Genomic DNA, 19,415 nt, shown 5'->3' on the forward strand with positions numbered 1-19,415 from the left:
CATTTGGTCTTAGTCATCGGTCACAGGGGAATATTTACATTGATTACTAATCGATATTCTATATCTATTACAATTTCATAAATTATATCGAGTTTTATATAGTGTCTCAACTTTTCAGAGTTGCTATAAGATACTTTCTAAATGGATCAAGATATAAATACATCGTCAAAAAAAAATGTATAAAGATAAGACACCTATACATTGTCAAAATATAAATATAGATACAGATACATCATATTAAAAAAAGCACAGATACAATTTTTATCATACCTATATACCATGTTCGCCTTTGTTCTCGAACAAAATTCTTATTATGAGAGCACAAAATATATAAACAAGAAAATAATAAATAAATTTCTATATGTTATATTTTAATATCTTATATATTTTAATAGGTAATAATTTGAATGTTTTATTAGTAATACAATATTATAATTTCCTATTGTATTTATTAATTAATGGGCCTAATGCACCGTCTACATGACAGGATTTTCACTGGATGCAAACCCCCTTCAAAAACCTTTGCCTACCCCCCTAAAAATTCCTTCCACCTTCAGCGGCGGTGTCTCCCTATTATTATTTTTACCTTTTTAATTTATTGATACTCTTTTCAGATAATTTATAAAGAATAACTTATCAATTACCAACTATCGATATTTAGTGAATATAAAGAATTTATTTTTTAGATCATAAATTCAATTAAAACCTCCATTATTTACAATAAATTAATTATTATGGCATTATGAGCTTGCTGAAATATCTAAACCTTTTAAATTATATTTTAAAGGATAGCTGAAAGTTATATTTGGAAAACAATGTGTATGATAGTTTACAATATATAGATTTGGTCGATGAATTGTATTACTATAATTCTATGATAAAAGTATTAATTTTTACAGCAATAAATTTTGTCCTATTTCATCTCAAAATTTAATAGATAACCCCCCAAAAATTTATCTTATCCCCATTAAAGCAGCCTATCCCCTACCCTCTCCCCCCCTCCTCAAAAAATAGCATGCGAACTGTTCTTACCTCTCCCGCTCATGTAGACGCTGGCCTCATGGCTAAGCAAGGATTTATATATTCCTCTAAAGAGCAAATTGATCGTTTGTATACGTTTGCATTATGTTTTTTTAAAGTCATGATAAAAATATCCTTCTCAATCTTGAACTAATATCTATAGATTTAAATTAGGGGGAAAAAAAATATTATTTAATGAGTATTTATATTTTTTTATGATTTAATTTTTATAAATATTTTTTATATTATATTAGTTTTAATATAATATTTATTTAAATTATATGCTCATTTAAAATGAATTTAACATTCATATATTTTTATTTTTATTAAAAAGCTTAAATAAAAATATATCAAAATGTTTAAATATAGTACCTAGATTCAGATTCTTTCTATGAAGGTGTAGTCACATCATTTTTATATCTATAAACTTTAACAACTCTGAAAATTTTGTCTAATTTTTTATAAAAATATACTTGTTTCATCTATAAATCTATGCATTAATTTATTTTAGACAATCATTTTTTTTTAAGTTATATGCAAATTATAATATTTTATCCACGAGTAGAGTTATTAAAAAAATATTTTATTACCTACATTTTTTTAACTTTTAATTTTTTCGGTAAGAATTGATATGTCAACCCTCGAATTAATTAGTATCAATATCAGTTAAATTTTTTATATAATATTTTCCATTTCATTAATATTTTCACATAGTCTACATATATCTTCTTCTTGAAATACACTTAAAAATTTGAAATTTTATATACTCCTAAAAAATTATTTTATACCAGTGACTTAACTTTAGAGTGGTATGGAATTGGTTCCTCCGCTCCTCCATGTGAGAAGATGGAATATATTGTGAAAATATGGAAAATTATATAAAAAAATTTTTTTTGCGAGTGTTATAAATTAAATTAAATTAAGCAACAAAATTAAAATAGAAATCAAAATTAATTACTTAACAAAATAACTAAACTTTTATTTATTCTTAAATGATTTTAATATTATTATTTTAGATTAACCACAATCAAATTATGTTGAATAGAATCAAAATAATGATGCTGAATTTTTTGGTGAATAAATTTTGGACTATTTTAAGGTTTTTCCATGTTATATTTCTGATTATTAAAGTTCTAGACACGACATTGCATCAGTTTTATATTAAAATGATATATAATCAATATTAAGATAACATTTAAAAAAAACATAACATTTAAAAAAAAGAAATTAAATTATTATCTTGAAAAGAGATTAAAAAAAATTTTTTTTGGGGTGGGCACAAAAAGGACTTCATTGAGCAAAAGATTTGAGTTGATAGTAACATTTTAAAGGTGTATCCAATATCACCATTAATTTGATAATTAAAGGCCTAGGGATCCATTGGGCAAAACTATTGGGGTAAAGTGAAAATGAGAAATATTCTAGTACCTTCTCATTTTTAATACAAATTAGGATCAATCTTTGGGTTAGAGAAAATTTGGAAGAAAAATAAAGTGTTTTTCTCTAAACTAAGAACTGTTTGTTAACACTTCTGATCTTTTCTAATTATTCCGATATAAGTGGACGGGTTCCAGGAGGTTTTGTTCGAGATTATGGAGCTAATAGCTCTATGGGGACTAAACTATAATTTGGAATATAAACAGGATAGACCATGTAGGTCCTTAGGATCGGGATACTTTCCCACATCCTTTACATTTATGGGGCGTACATAGGTCACAGCCAAATCTATATCTATATGATCACCTTCAGCTCCTCATCGGATAGGAAAAAACCAAAATTAGATTTAGGGACATCAAGCCTTTCTTGGCCAGAGTTTTGTCCCAAGTATTTGAGGATTGGAGTATCTTTAAGGGAGGGGTATAACACTAAATATAATCAAGAAAAGAAAACCTTATTTTTATACAAAATTATTCTGCAATTTAAACTGTTGTATTTTTCAGACAAAATTATAAAAATGTTAAAAACCAGTTAATCCTCTTGGGTAAGTATATTTTTAACCGCTTATAAATCAAGTTTTTCACTAAAAACTATCATTTTAGTCTTGTGGCTTTTTTTAAGATCAAATTTGGAAGAAAGTAATTAAGTTAAAAAGTCTTAATGTTGTTAACGGACTTTCTACATCAAGTTCATTAAGATTAAGACGAATTAGCCGACATTTAGCCATTACCCAACTATACTCCTATCCTATTTTAGTTTAATGCATCTATCTTATTTCTGATTTCAATTTTATTTATTTATAAATTTTTCCCACATATTTATGAAGACCAATATATATAAATGATATTATTACGTATTTAAATTAAATTATAAATATATGTAAGCAACATTCTATTATGGTCAGAAAGACAATATCTGATTTTCACATACCTAATAATACTAAAGTATCTTAATTATTTGTTGACATAATAATAATAATTTTCCAGACTTTAAATTCAAAATCATTAACGAGACAATTGTTAAGTAAAATTAATTTTTACATAATTTAATCATGATTTTTTTTAGGAATGCTTAGTGATTCACCCTACTATAACCTAAAAAATAATATTGATTATAAATATTACAATGGTAGGTCAAATGATGATAATTCTAATAGTTTTGACGATAAAATACTAGTAAATGAAATTCATTCTAAATCTAATCAAAAAAAAACTATTCCCCATGATGAGGTGCATGACATAATTCCAAATAATGTTGATATGGAAATAACCAATATGTCTGAGAAATCTTGCATTAAATCACAATCATTTATAAATAAATACAAATATAATAGACTTTCAACAAATGATAATACACCATTTTTTTTGAAAAGCCTCAATAGTGAGCCTCTATATAAAGGGAATGATGATAAATCTTTAAATAATATTAACAATGAGATTTTGCTCAATGATACATCTTCTATAAAGGAAGATAACACACATTATCAATCAATCACAGAACAATATGATTTTCCTTTAATTATTAGCAAATTAGAAACTGATAACAATTTGAGAAAAAAATTCTTTGAATCAATAAAACAATCAACAATTATCAGTCATGAAATTAAAAAATATTTTAATTGTGAAAATGATAACATGTATTCTCCTATTAAAAGATATAATATTCCAATGCAATTTAAAAATTCATTCTTATTTCCTCAAAATCAAAAGTTAATATGAAATATATAATTGTGAACTATATATTATATTTTAGGAAAACAAGTTTTCTAGACATATTTCATTTTGATACATCACAGCATTTGGCATTAACTTCTGATAACAAAGCTGGTTCCTCAGCTACTGAAGAAATCAAACCTTTACCAGTTAATTTAATTTTTTAATAATTAACCTCTTCAAAATTCATTAATTTTTTTTATCTTACAAAAATTAGTATTCCTCATTTAAACAGTTCACTTTAAATTCAAGTGGTGTTGATATGGAGTCATCTAACAACTTATCTCAGTGGTAAAATTATACAAAATTTTACTATATATTTTGCTAAGTATTTCAATTAAACCCCGGAATGGGTGGGGACTAGTCTAAAACTTAGATGCTATTTGATTGGTTGTGCCAAAAATTTTAAAATATTTTTCTAATCAGGTCAGACCTGAAGGAATTCAATAATTAATGACATAAAATTGTGACCCAAATTTTATTCTATAAAGTTTCTGGTTCAATTATAATCAGGAGTAAAAAATTAAAAAGATAACCTTTTGGTTGCTTAAATTTATAAAAGTTCTGATTTGAGTTTTAGAAGAAAAATATGGAGGTTTTTTTGTGTTTTGGAATTTTTATAATATTTATATCAAATTAGCTTTATATAGAAAGATACACAAAAACGTGAATTAATTTGATTGATGAAATATACAATACACTAGTGTTGAAAAACCTTAATTTTATAAAAAATATGAGAAATCAAGATTTTAGCTTAATAAATATCTCGAATTATTAAAATTTCATCAAAAGGAGTCCACAATATTTAATTAAATAAGATTTGATATTTATGAGTTGTAATTATACAGATAAATTGAGTTTTAAACTTCAATTTATTAATGTAAATATCACATTTTAAATGGTATCATGCAAATTGGTCAAATAATTGCTTGGCATTAAAAACTATTTAAAAAAACAAACTGGTTTGTGTGCTCCAATATTTTTTTTATTCTATTTTATGATATATTTTATTGTATTATGAAATATTTTTATTTATTTTTTAAATTTTATTAATAATTTAACTCGAGTTTTTAAGTCTATATTGGTTTACAACTAACTCTTTACAATATTTGGGTATTTTCGAGAAACTGACAAAACTTTGTTACCCAGATAAGAATAATAAAAAGGGGAGGGGGAATAAAAATCCTTTCTTAGTTGTTTAGTATTATATAAAATGGGAAAAATCACATATTTTAAAATGGAATATTTAGAAATTAAAGTAAAAAAGGTTGCAGACGATAATATAATTTACAAAAACGTTTTGAATCGACCTTACTAATAAAAATGTAACCACCATTTAAGAGATGTGTTCTTTTTAAAAAAAATATGGCAAAATGCAAACGACCAATTTATGTGCCCTATAATATATATTTTAGTCAATCACTATGAATAAAATAGGTTAATGATGCTTTACCAAGTGAATGTATGGAAATATTCTAAATACCAACCTAATTTGCTAAATACCGACCAAAATTTATTAAAATGTAATAAGATCCTTATTATTTAATATATTAATACGGAATCACGTGGTCGAGTCCGGCCTCCTATATATTATCCCCCCAAGGATGGAACCACCAAGTTAGAATAAGAAAAAAAACATGATCATTCCCGGGATTCGAACCTGGGACCATGGGATTAGTAAACCAAGCTCTTGCCTACTAGGCCATAGATACTTTCCAAAAATCACGATTTTTCAAATATATATTATAAATATATTTGGTAGTGCCTATCCAAATGAAAAATGAACAAAATTCAAATTTGATAGATGGTACCTTAAGGTACTAAGCATCATTAACCAATAAAATACGTAACTACCTATTATGAAAATTATTTTTTCATCAAAGTTTTACCTTATAATTATTATTTAAATTTAAATATAATCATGTAACAAAAAAATCAAAGTATATAATTATTAAAATTTAAAAAAAAAATTTCCTTTATAAAATTAATAAGAACTCAACAGGAGTGTCACTCATTAATTTTCTTAAATTTCAATTTTTGAAAAATCAGGCCCGGCTCATTTAAGTTTTAGGAAAAGTACGCCCCGGTCGAATAATAATTTTTGTATTTCCGGTCATCAAATTTTTGATATCTATATCTAATTTTTAATCTCAATTTTTGTTAATTTAGTATTTTATTTTATAGATTTAATATTTTAATTAGACAGTTCTTAAAATACAAAGAAATTTGCCTATTGTAATATAATTTTCAAATAGCTTTAATCAAAGTATTAGCTTAAAATTCAAAAAATATATCAAAATTTTAATACCAGGGCTGGCCAAATGCACGAAATGCCTAGCCCCTTGACCAGACTTTCAGATGGGCCGTGCTTAGTAGATCTCTATATAAAACAGGGTTTTAACCCGGTTTCGAAATAATTATATAGGTTAAGTTTGCTCCCTATCCCTGATAAAAATTGAACGGGAGTGAAATTTTTTTTATAACTATTCACTTTACCTTTGAAACTTAGGGTTATTAGTGCGGTTAATATCTTATAAAAATGTTATAAATAATAAATACCAGACGATCGTTATTGGAGGTCTGTGATTTAATTGATGGAGCATATTATTTTGTTTAAAGAAGAAATATATCAAAGTTATCTTTATCATTGATCAATGGATTAGATTTTACATATGGTGCATTCACTTTGAGATGATAAAAAAAATCATATTAAACAGTTATTACTAAATCTCAATTAAACTACAACTTAAGTTCTGTTCCACTTCCTTTTAATATGATAATAATTGGGCTTTTATTGGCACCACTCACACTTTCTAGCACCGTTATAACGCTATAACACGTGATCACTAGGTCTTCAAAGCAGATCCATCTACTATTTAATTTTAAATATTTATGTTTTTTTTATTTATTAATCAAATTTAAAACGTTCTTTTACGTATACAGATTTTTATTATTCAGATAATATATACGAAGTAGCGATTATTATTTCTTACGCATTTCCTCATTATAGAATCAATTACCTCTCTTAAATCGGAAGTCTTAAATCTTAACGCCTTAATAATATTCTACTCTCTACTGACAAGATTATATAAACTATGCTTAAACATTGGTAGTGTTTGTATTAATCTAATCGGACAATTCTTCTGACATTCGATCTTGCATCCGTGGCTATTAAAATTATCATCGACCTTAAATCGATTGACTGGGGGTTTATAAGGGGTCCATAAAGAAAAATTTTTTAATGCATATTTATTATAAAAAAATATTAATTTTACTGAAATATTTTTATGAATCAGATCATTTCCTTTTTTTAGACTGCATCCAAAATATCAAAAAAATTCCCGCAAACTTTTCAAACTATCGAAAAAGAAGAAATAAGTTTTTTTTAAACATAAAAATAAAAACATGTCCAAAATATAATTCTAAAAATTTCAAAAATTTAACATAGGATTTCATTTCATTAAAATTTTTAAACTTCTAAATGTTTTTTTAATTTTTTTTAAAGAGATTTTGGGCATAGCTTTAATTGCTAAAAGAGATGATTGATTAATATAACAGTATTTCTCTAAATTTTGAATCTTATATATTTACAATTTATATTTAAAAATATTAATGTCATTTATTTAGCAAAAATAAAAATAATTTACATAGCATAATTTTTTTGAATCGCCGTCGCAAAAGTCCCAAAAAGTGCGGAGACGTGATACGTCGGTTCACGGGTGTAAATATAGTAAATAAATGAAGTGTATAAATCCACTCCCCCCCACCAAAAAAATTTGTCTCAAATAAATTATTCTTTAATGAAAATAGTTTTAAACTTGATTCGCTTCTTTCAGGAATTATGGCAAATAAGTTATATTAAGATTTAAAATAATGTGTTTATTTATTGTTTTTTAAAGTGGGGTTGGAGGGGAGGGGAATTGAAAGATGTCAAATGATTGCCTAAATTATCCATTATATGCGGTCTTGCAAAAATTTTTTATCTAAGTTTAACTGATCACATATATATTTTGAATAAATAAATGTTATATTTCTTTCTAATTTTTTTTAAAAAAAATAAGTAATAACAGGGATTTAAACATCCGCGACTATTTAGAAGATGTTAATGATAGCCAAAAATTGCCCAACATCAGTAACGATAACCATATCCAAATTCGCGATGAAGATAATCAATGTAATTTTTTTTAAAAGATAAATAAATATATATTTATATAATACTTACACAAACTCATTCAGTTGTTTGAATCGGAATTGCAATCTTTTGGAAGCTATGATTGAAATGGCTTGACTTGTATGTTTCGTTGAACATATAAAATTTGTGTATTATCATGCCTTCATATTTACCTTAAAATTTGAACTTAAATACTTCTATTCCTGATATACTATAATTTTATTGGTAATCTATTTTTAACCTGACAAATTAATTGAGAAATAAATGGGTACTATCAACACTGGGTTGGGAGGGGAGGGTGGTATATTTGTACACTTTATATTTACCCTTTTTTGCTTAGAAGTTAAATTGAAGTAATGCGCAAATTAGTTAATTATTATGATTATTTAATAAAGAGTATTGTTAATTATTTTAATACGATTGCACTAAAGCTATCCTATCAACCAATTCAAAATATTCAGAAACTACACCCTCTACTACTTCCTCTAATCTACCCTCAACATCTGATTCATTTCGAAATTCCTCTTCTATCATAGAAGAGGAATTGAACAAGCAAATAGCAGCCCTATCACTTAACCAGAAAAAGATCGATTTGACGTATTATATATTATGCTTTAACCCTCTGCTTTTTAAAAATACATATTAAAATTTATTCCATATTCGTACATTGCGTACTTAAAGCTTTTGTTTTTTTAAAATATAATTAATTTTGTTTTTGAATATGCAAAATATTTTTTGGGTTTGATCTGATTCTGAATCCAACACATAACACCATTCATAATAATTTAATAATTCGACACCAAGCCTTTTCAAATGTCAACTCGACTCCAGATCTTGGCGTGGTTCCTTGCTCCCTCTATCCTCCATGGACTCGGATCACAAGCTCAAATTACTTGCTACATCCGTTCAGCGCCGCTACGACAGAGCCTTATCTAGTTTGAGTCGATTCACTCCCCAACTCTTTGACGAATTACTGGACGACGATTTGGTTTACCTCAGGGATTCTACCAAAGATAGGAAAGACTTACCCATAGAAAATTATCCCAGTATAATTGCCTTATTTGCTTTGAATTAGAGAAATTCTTATATTGAATTTGCCAGTTATTACATTCATACTACTGATTATATTATACTTGTTTCTTCTTATCCATTAAATTATGGATGTAAATAGTGTTGTTAAAACCCGATTTGGGTCGATTTTTACAGATTAAATTTTTGCCAAAATAATATTATGTAAGCCTGGATATTTTGCTCTAAGATGGGGGGAATGGTTTGGACCTCTATTTGCCAAATCTTGGGGCTTACATAATACATTTTGTCTATAATCTTAATCAGCTTGTTTTTAAAAATCGACTTAAATCAGGTCGTTTAACAACACTAAAGTAAAAGTATATCTAACGATTAGTTTAATAATTTTGAATGGAAACACGATTAAAATTTTCTTCTTCTTACTCTTATTAATTATCAATATTTCATTATTAAATGTCAAATATCATTTGCGATCATTTTAATTTTAATTTAATCACAGATAAAATTTTAACAATTAAAAATATTAATAACCCCCGTCAAATAAAATATTTCCACGCATTATTTAAAATTAAGTAAAGCCTCAATTTAATCCCTCCCCCCCCCCCCCCCCCACTTAAATAAAATTAAGATCTAACTATGGAAGATAAAAAACGCATAGAGTCGCTACTGTATCAAGGTTCCAAAAATGACATAGTAATTCAAGCTTTTAGGATTGACGTGAAACGGTCGGATTTGCATACCCTCGATCACATCAATTGGCTTAATGATGAGGTTTGTCCCTTTTTTTTTAAAAAATATGAATTATCTATTTTTTATCTCTGTTAGCTTCCTTTTTCCAGTTGTAATTGTAGTTCCTATTTATAGTGTTTTAAATATTATTATATAAATCTTTAATAAATTATATATTGGAGAAAAATAATTTATTTAACGTTATATATATAAAAAAAATCAAATAAATTAATGTAATTAAGTTGATTTAAAAATGTAGATACTTTTATATTTTGCATCTAAAATAATCTTAAAATTGATAATCATTATACTCTTTAAATTACCTTTATTACTACTAATTTTTATTTTTATTGTGTAAAATCTCGAGTACATTATTTCATCAAGATGTGCTCTCTATCTAATGTGTATTTATATATTTTTTTTCTTTATTCCACACCCTACCAACAGATAATAAACTTTTACCTCAACATGATCACCGAAAGAAGCGAGAAATCATCTAATTCTAGCACAGACGACGAAACAGATAAAGGCTCGACGACAACCCTTTACCCGTCTTGTTTCAATTTTAACACATTTTTCTTCACGCAATTTACGAATAAAGGTTACGCCTCTGTTAAACGATGGACCAAAAAGGTGGATATCTTTAGTAAGGAACTTATTCTCATGCCGGTACACATAGGCGCTCATTGGTGTATGGCGGTAAAACATCATTTAATTTATTCTATTAACGTTTTTTAAAACTGTAAGCCTATCTTTGAGTTTGTTATCATTTTTAAGTTTAGTTACATGTGGGTAAACTTAATTTTTAATTTATTTTAATAATTATTCATGATGTTTTGGTATAAATAAAATATAATATTACAATCAAGTTTTATTTATTTTTAAAAAAATGCTTACGAATTGCTTATTATCATTATTTTGTATACTTCGCGGCAAATTCGCCCTAACTGTGAATGAGGGATTAGACAATTTGGGTCGGAATATGTATAAAGGTTTTCTATGAAACATTAAAAATATGTAGTTCATGTATAAATTCTCATTTCGTCAATCGCTTTTCGTTCGATTTTGATCTAGTATAATGTTCGTTGAGACCACTTTTGAACATGATTTTCTTATTAAATTATGGTTAACTATGAATCTATTTCAAACTAGTAGTCCTCACATTATCATTATTGAGTTCAGACAAATTTACAGTATTCCAGGGTTCCGTTGCTAAGATTAATTCTTGTTATTTCAGTGTTTCCAAAAAGATATAATTTGCTAAAAAAATTATTATATTAATAGATCATCGATATGAAAATGAAGGTCATCATTTACTTTGATTCTCTATATTCGGATCCCCATGAATACTACCTTCAGATGCTGCTGTATAAATTTATAAAATTAATTGATGTCTTTTTAAAAAAATTTTTTTTAGCTAAGAATGGTATATTATAAATTGATGACTTTGATTTTTGCCATTTTTTTCTTCTGCTAAAGAAATAATTTTTTTAAATGTTTAAGTCAAATTATTTTTTTTAATGAAAAATAAAGGGATTTATTGGGCACACTTCAACGTAAATAGCTATACCGAAAAATTATTTAAAGCGCGATGTTGACATTAGAGGTCTGCAATGGGTGTGGTATTTATCCCGAAAGGTCCCCCGCTCATTGTTTAAAAAAAACCCGCTTTCTTATAATAATTTTTATAGGTTGATTTGGTTTTACTTTAATATATTTTTATAGATTAATTATATAAGTCCGTTCTATTCATTTCGCCCGAAAAATATTTTAAATTACTCGTCAGTCCACTTTCCCTTTGGTTTAAGAATATTTTTAACCCAACCACGCCCACTCGATGTTTAAAATTTTTAACCCACCCCTTATAGACCTCTAATTATCAAAAGTTCATACTTTTGTTTAGCACAACTCTAGTCAGCACCAGGCCTTCACCCATATCTTTTATGTACTAATTCCACTACTGGCCCATATTTCCTTATCCCATATGGATCCCTTTATTTTAATCAAATTTAAATATTTTTTTCAGTATAGGACTCTTTACCAACGATAGTGTCCTATATTAATAATCTATTTACTAAACAATTTATGACAAATTTTTAGCCTTTTAATTTGAATATTATTATATTAAAATGACTTTATGTTTATAATATGACATTATTCCCATTCAACTTAATTGATCACTAAACTTGGATTTATATTTTATTACCCGCTTGCTTAGAAATTATTTGGAAGAAGAAAGCATGGACAAAAGAAAAAAAGCGTTTGACACTACGAATTGGAAATTGATAAATGCTCAAGTATGACCATATACTTCAAAATTTTTTTTATGTTACTAGTATAAAATAATATAATATCATTTATTTTGAACAATAATTATTTATATTTTTTATTACCTATATAATATTTTATTTTCTTTCTTTCTTTCCTTCTTAATATTTACAAAATATAAATTAGGATTGAGATTACATTTTTTTACATTTTGAAAAACAACCTTAAAAAGGTATTTATTTATTTTTATTTACCGAACAGAATGTACCCCAACAAAACAACGGTAGCGATTGTGGAGTTTTTGCTCTTAAATACGCCGAATTTATATCCCGGAGAGAAAATTTTACTTTCACTCAAGTTTGTAATTTTTTCTTTTTATTTGATTTTTTGAAAATGTTTCCTTGCTTTATGACAACTGGTGTTGCCATTTGTCCATGAGCCGAGACATATTTAATAATAAATGGGGAAAGGTAAAGCTTTTTTCCCCGAAACGGAACATCCAACCATTAAAACGAATTTAACTGAAAGGTTAAAAAAACTGAAGAATAGGATTTATTTGATATTGAATGAACAAACTGATTTAAAAATGTTTCAACAAAATACTTTTCTTTTGCGTCTCATTTTGAGAGGATTTAAAAAAAAAATTTATCAAGACATTTAAAAAAATTTTTGAATTTGTCGAACAATATTTCGGATTTATTTTAAATATTTGTCATAACTTAGAGAAAAAATTATCAAATAACTTAAAACGATTGCACGATAATCGATTTTTATCCAATATCAGGAACGCTTATGCACTTAAAGTTAAGTATGCAACAATTTCTACAGCCTATCAATGTCGTCTAAATCTAATGACGAAAGAAATCAAAAATTTAATGCAGAATATCAAAATTGCCTTTTAACTATGATTTTCAGAGTTGTTAAAGTATCTAGATATAAAAATGTGGTATCTGTATCTAGATAGATTTTTGATTAAAGTATCTGTATCTATATATTATTTTAGAGGTATCTATATCTGTTTTAGATACTTTTTAAGATACATTTTGATATACCTTTATTCAGACTTGTTAAAAGATACTTTTTAAATGGATCTAGATACAGATACATAGTCTAAAAATTTATCTAGATGCAGATACAGTTTCTAAAAACTTATCTACAGATATAATTTAAAATGTATCTAGGTACAGATACATTTTTTATTATGCTCTTAGATAAGGTTTGAATAAACCTAAATTAGGATTCTATTGTGAAAATTCATGAAATGATCTAAAAAATTTATATGACTCGATATCACATTTATCAAAATATAATTAAAATAATGATTTTTAGATATTAATAATATTATATTATACAAAAAAAAATTATTGTCCTTTGGAAAAAATTATGAATCACATGCTTTAAAAAGCTTTGAAAAAACGTTCAGCCTGGTAATGGTATAAGTCTGCATTTTATAAAAATATAAAATGATGTGTTAAAAGCTAAATTTAATAGACACATTATTAAGCAAAACACAGCTTACGAGAAATAATTTTCACCAAAATCATCAGAGTTGTTAAAAGATACTTTTTAAATGGATCTAGATACAGATACATAGTCTAAAAATTTATCTAGATACAGATACAGCTTCTAAAAAGTTATCTTGATACAGATACAATTTAGAATGTATCTAGGTACAGATACATTTTTTATTATACTCTTTGATAAGGTTTGAATAAACCTAAATTTGTATTCTATTGTGAAAATTCATGAAATGATCTAAAAAATTTATTGACTCGATATCACATTTATCAAGTCTTTCAGACGCCATGAGATATGTTAGTTGGTATTCAAAAATTAAATCCACCTAACGAGGAACTATATCAATAAATTTTCATCTTTGATTAATTTTGTCACTAAGACGTATTTTTTAAATTCTTTGAATCTTTTATAGGGATATTCAAAATTGTCTCAAAATAAGAATATTTTGTTAAATAAAAACATTAGTATATATTTCCAATGGAAATTGTATTTTATTTTATCTTATTTCAAGATAATTATAAAAACAACTGTGATATTCTTTGTTAAATTTTTGAATTTATTTATCTTAACAAATGGATTTGACTACTAATGACAAGCGATATGTGGGGACAGCATGCTTATATTAACATATCATATTTGTAAATATTTTTTAGAAAGCAATACATCCCTGCTAGAGACCAAAAATTGTTATATCGAACTTTATTAGTGTTTAATAAAATTGTATAACATTTTATAATTGTTATTTATATATAATAAGATAAAATCTTTGGCAGAATTATGTATTACATGGTTATGCGCACCTTACCGTCAGCAGGTTAAGACAATCCTATCATTCTGCTCTATTTTTGTTTACATTTATATCTATATTATTAGCACGATATAAAACAGGTTATGAGATCCTCCCAAATTTAATAATAATAATAAATCAATTTTTCTTTTGATTTTATCGGTGATATAGAGAAATTACTTTTTTTACGTGAGACGGTTACCCTTCAATTATCATCATCTTTTGCTGCTGTTAAATGATGTTATTATGAATGTATTTTCTAGTCTTATAATGTTTTATCTACTATAATAATATCACATTTTTTATTTTAGGCTAGTATGCCCTACTTTAGAAGAAGAATGATACTCGAAATTTCAAATAACCGTTTATCACCGACTGAGATTATTTAAATTATTTGTACATTAAATGTTTCTATTCGCGGATTTGTTTTTTTATAATGTGTATTATATATTTATGTTATACCTTTTGTACATAATAATTAAATTTAAGTCAGTAAATTTTTTTTTTTGGAAATAAAATGCGATAATGATCATCGACATCTATTTTAATTGTTTTTTATAGTGGCATGAAAAAAATATAAGCGCTGATTTCCAATTTTTTATTTTAGACCCTAAGCGCCAACCATTGAAATGTATTTTAATATAATTTTTAAATTTACTTGGCATATATAAGCTTGGAAATATATCTATTTTTCATAAATAACTTAATTTATTAAATAATAGTTTATGATTATTAAAGTTTGATATAGGTATTATTTATACTTTTACTACATGGAAATGATATTACATCATAAAAATAAGTTATTTAGCAATACGAAAACAAGTCATTATGAAAATCACGGTCTTTGGGTCGGACTACTGTCTAGACCTACCAACAAGCAATATGCCTGTCATCTTATGGTCCACTTCTTAGGAATTTAAAAATAACTTTTGCCATATGCTTATTTATATAATTTAACCTTAGTTTTATCATTTGAATAAATATGAAAGTAAGTAGTATTAAGGTTAACAAATACGATATTTTAGTAATACATTAATATTACTGCTAGAATTTATTGTTGATTTGATTTAATCAAAGGGAATAATTAAAATTTCCAAGTATTTTCAATTTTTTTTTTTAAAAATGATACCAATTAGTGTTAAACGGCACAATTTAGGTCTATTTTTAAAAACGGCCCGATTAAGATTATAGCCAAAATAGTATTTTGTTAAGCCTCGAGATTAGGCATTATGCAAATTGAGGTCCAAATCTTTATGACAAACAACACTAATAGCACTATAAATAAAATTTTTATTTACTCAGTAAAAATAATGGAATACCAATATTAAATACTAAATTGGTAAGTTTTTTTTTTGATTTGCAAGAAAAGATTGACCAGTAATAAAATAATTTATTCAGTGATAATATAAATATAACTTTTTGAATAACTAAATGAATGTTAGTGTCCATTGAGTCTCCTAATGGTTAGAGATATATTTCTTAGTTAATTCTTGATTTTATTTTTTTATAATATAAAGAAGTCATTAAAATATATTTTATTAATAATAAAGTAATTATCATATATTGTTAATGGTTAATAAAAAGGTAACCATTAATCCTTATTTTTTAATTATTCTCAAAAAATTTTGAATAATAATTTTTCCAGATTTTTATTTTCAATGGAAATTGGAATTGTATATTGGTAGTATATGTTAAATGAGTTAAGTTTTACGACTATCAGCTTAAGTCGGAGTAAAATTGCCTCAAGCTCATGTCGACTAGATGATTTGGATAAAAAAAATTCTTTATATTTCATTTTGACAAAAAGGGCAATGTATATTTTAGATTGTAAATCTTATATTGTCGATAATTACGTTTTAATATACCCTTAGTTCTAGATAATTATAAAATTCTATTTGGGCTCTAGTTTTGTTAAAAATCGCGATTTGTGTCGATTTTCAAAGCCCTATTAAGGTTATAGCCAAAATAATATTATATAAGCCTCAAGACTTGACAAATAGACATTCAAACCTTTCTGCCATCTATGAACAATATCTCCTTGGCTAAAATCCTATTAGTGCTGTCTAATAGTGGGTTCAGAAATTGTTTTTTTTATTATATAACCTATTTTATTATTAAATTTTAAATATGGATCAAATCATGTTTTGATTATATTTTTTATTTAATTAGTAGTATTTTGAAATAGCGAAGTCGACCTCAATTAGGTTTTGAGTCAAATATCGGTCTATTTAAACCACCAATATCATCCTTGAATGTGAGGCTGGTGATAAATTTTTTAGCTCTCAAAATTAAATTTGAATTATATTTATTAAAACCTAATATTTTCCCGTATATGTATTACATTATATTTGTTATACAATTATGGAATCTACTATGTCCATAATAAAATGTATCCATGGGCTTTTATCCATATCAGTCCTATATTACCTTAGGGGCTTGCAGAAAATTAAGCATCTGCTTTCCTTTATTTAAAATTGTAAAATTATAGAAGGGCTTCTTGGTCTTGCTGGCTCTTGAAATATTGTTAACATAGTTTGTCTCATTTTAAGAGTTTTAATTCTATCTGCTTAATTATAAGTTTATAAATACTAATAATCTGATGGGCGCATCAAAATTTACTAGCAACAGCTATCTCTACTCTTAGAAGAACCAAGAATTCAGCCGTTTCTGAAGGTAGCTCGGACCTTTGATTTCCGTCAACGGAACTATAATTGTCTCTCTTTACTCAGTTGATTCTTCTATATAAATAAACATATTTTTTTATATAAACTGACCCTAAACTAAGCATCTCCAACCTTAATCTCCTCCACCTGCCTGCTTTAATACAAAATTTCAGGAGGAAACAAAGTAATTTTTTTTATTTGTAAAAATAAATTTCTTTCACAGATTTAAATTATTTATAAAATCAAAATAATGACAATCTATAGAAATTATATGACTGACATGTGAAAAATATAGAAATCGGAACTCTTAAGATTTTTTATTTTAGTTCTGAATTTTTTTTTTACCTCTAGATTTAATTAATTTTTATTAAAATAATAAAAGTAGTGGGTTTGGTCAACATGGCAGGTTTAGACTGACCAACCAATCCCAAAAAAATTCAAAAATAAGGTTGTCGTTGGATTCAGGTCGAGTTTAGAAAACTAAATGTAATCTAGTTAATCCTTTTGAAGATTATCCTCTATATTAAAAATAAATACATATAAGATTAATATTTTTTTAGAAATTAATCTTTATTATTGTTTAAAATATTTATCCTATAATTTCACTATTACGCGGCGATGATAGCAACTTTCCTTGTCAATTGGTTTTTTTTTATTTTTAAAATGAAATGTTAAATTATTTTTAAAATCAAGCTTAATTTTATGAAATTCAGAGACATGGTCATCGGCCTGGGCCCTATAATTTTTTTAAAATATATTATATTATATTTATTTTTATTCTTTATAGCTAATAATGGCTATTTAAAATACTTGTTTTTTTTAAAAAAAAATTCAGGCTCGGCCCGGGTATATTTAAAATAATTAACCTGGGCAGGCGAGATCTGTGAAATAATTATCCTTTAATTTTGTTCACAAATTGAAGATTTTATTCAATAAAATAATTCGATATTTTCGTAAATTAATCCGCCAATTTAACTAACCATGAATTTTTATACTTCCTTTTACATTTTAGGAATTAGTTGAATATTAAATAAATGGCCATTGCCACTTAAATTCTTAGATCTAGTTAGTAATTGCTCTATTTTTTAGTTGGATATAAAAATGACCTTTTTTAAAAAAATGTAGCTCAACTTTGAATGAAGCCTAAATTCGCACCTCAATGCTCCTGCAAATTTTCGTCAACGTCGAAATGAGCTAACTTTTAGACATTACCCAACTAAACTTATAATAACAGATTAAATTATTTATTCTAGGTAAAGTTCTTTCGTCAATATAGTTTATTTGGGAGGGCCAATATTTTTTGCAATAAAACAAAATAGACACCCAGAAACCTTTTGCTATTTTTATTTTAAATTATTAAAAATAAATATACAAAATAATGTAATATAATGCGACGATTTTAAATCTTACCATAAATAAATAAGATAAATTTAGATTTTTTTTTCAAATGCTATTAAAAGTAAATTTTGCTTTCGTCTGATTCTAAGTAAATGGAAGTACAACGTTAAAAATGAAAATATTGAATAACTTACGTTATACTCAAATATTAAGGATAGAAATAAGTTATTTTTGGATAACCCCTGGTTCCTGGGTAGTTAATTATACTCCACTATTAATTGGTATTTTAAAAGAATTCACCTCTTCATAAAATATTCGTCCCCTTTATATTATATATATTTAATATGTATTGATCTTAACGTTTAAGGATGACGAGATAGGCAGAAAGTAATTTGCCATTTATAATATCTTAAACTTAGCTAGGAAAATAGGTATTTTAAAAAAGTTTTCTTCTTCCTGTAAAAATATTCGTCGTATATAAATTGTTTTTAAATATTTTGACATGTATTGATATAATTAACGTTTAAGTATCATCGCTTGATAAGTAGGAGGAAGTTTGCAATATCTATAATTTGTCTTAATTGTTCGATTAATTAAATCTCGCTAACATTGACTGACTTACCATTAGAATTGAGAAGAATCATCATGGAAACAGACGAATTTACCAACACTAGTGGATTTTTGTTGAGGAATAAAAAAGGCGGATATTGCGTTGTTTTTTTAAAATGGTTAATGAGTGAATG

General features: G+C 25.9%; 1 protein-coding gene across 2 annotated transcripts; it reads left to right on the forward strand.

Annotated features, from left to right (window-relative positions):
* The first annotated feature begins 3,338 nt into the window (after positions 1–3,338).
* Positions 3,339–15,207, forward strand: LOC135923665 (sentrin-specific protease-like). 2 transcript variants are annotated; one of them, XM_065458536.1, is made up of 14 exons: positions 3,339–3,401; positions 3,444–3,480; positions 3,523–4,165; positions 4,210–4,318; positions 4,387–4,460; positions 8,231–8,343; positions 8,772–8,937; positions 9,145–9,386; positions 9,998–10,140; positions 10,546–10,797; positions 11,383–11,465; positions 12,317–12,395; positions 12,628–12,723; positions 14,983–15,207. In XM_065458536.1, exons 1-14 carry the CDS (start codon positions 3,354–3,356, stop codon positions 15,058–15,060), a joined length of 2,163 nt encoding a protein of 720 aa, XP_065314608.1. In that variant the 5' UTR covers positions 3,339–3,353; the 3' UTR covers positions 15,061–15,207. The 2 variants fall into 2 exon arrangements, with proteins under 2 accessions (XP_065314608.1, XP_065314609.1); XM_065458537.1 differs by lacking the exon at positions 3,339–3,401 and having other exon boundaries at positions 3,444–3,475.
* The last annotated feature ends 4,208 nt before the right edge of the window (positions 15,208–19,415 follow it).

This window comes from Gordionus sp. m RMFG-2023, chromosome 2 (assembly GCF_954871325.1).
Source record: "Gordionus sp. m RMFG-2023 chromosome 2, tfGorSpeb1-WG-v2, whole genome shotgun sequence".
Taxonomy (NCBI): domain Eukaryota; kingdom Metazoa; phylum Nematomorpha; class Gordioida; order Chordodea; family Parachordodidae; genus Gordionus; species Gordionus sp. m RMFG-2023.

Bases quoted from the DNA above. Each gene is read 5' to 3' on its own strand.
- LOC135923665 (XM_065458536.1), top strand. From the start codon at position 3,354: ATGGTCAGAAAGACAATATCTGATTTTCACATACCTAATAATACTAAA. The intron at 4,166-4,209 runs GTTAATATGAAA...ATTATATTTTAG, and splicing joins TTATTTCCTCAAAATCAAAA to GAAAACAAGTTTTCTAGACA. The intron at 10,798-11,382 runs GTAAAACATCAT...TTATATTAATAG, and splicing joins GCGCTCATTGGTGTATGGCG to ATCATCGATATGAAAATGAA.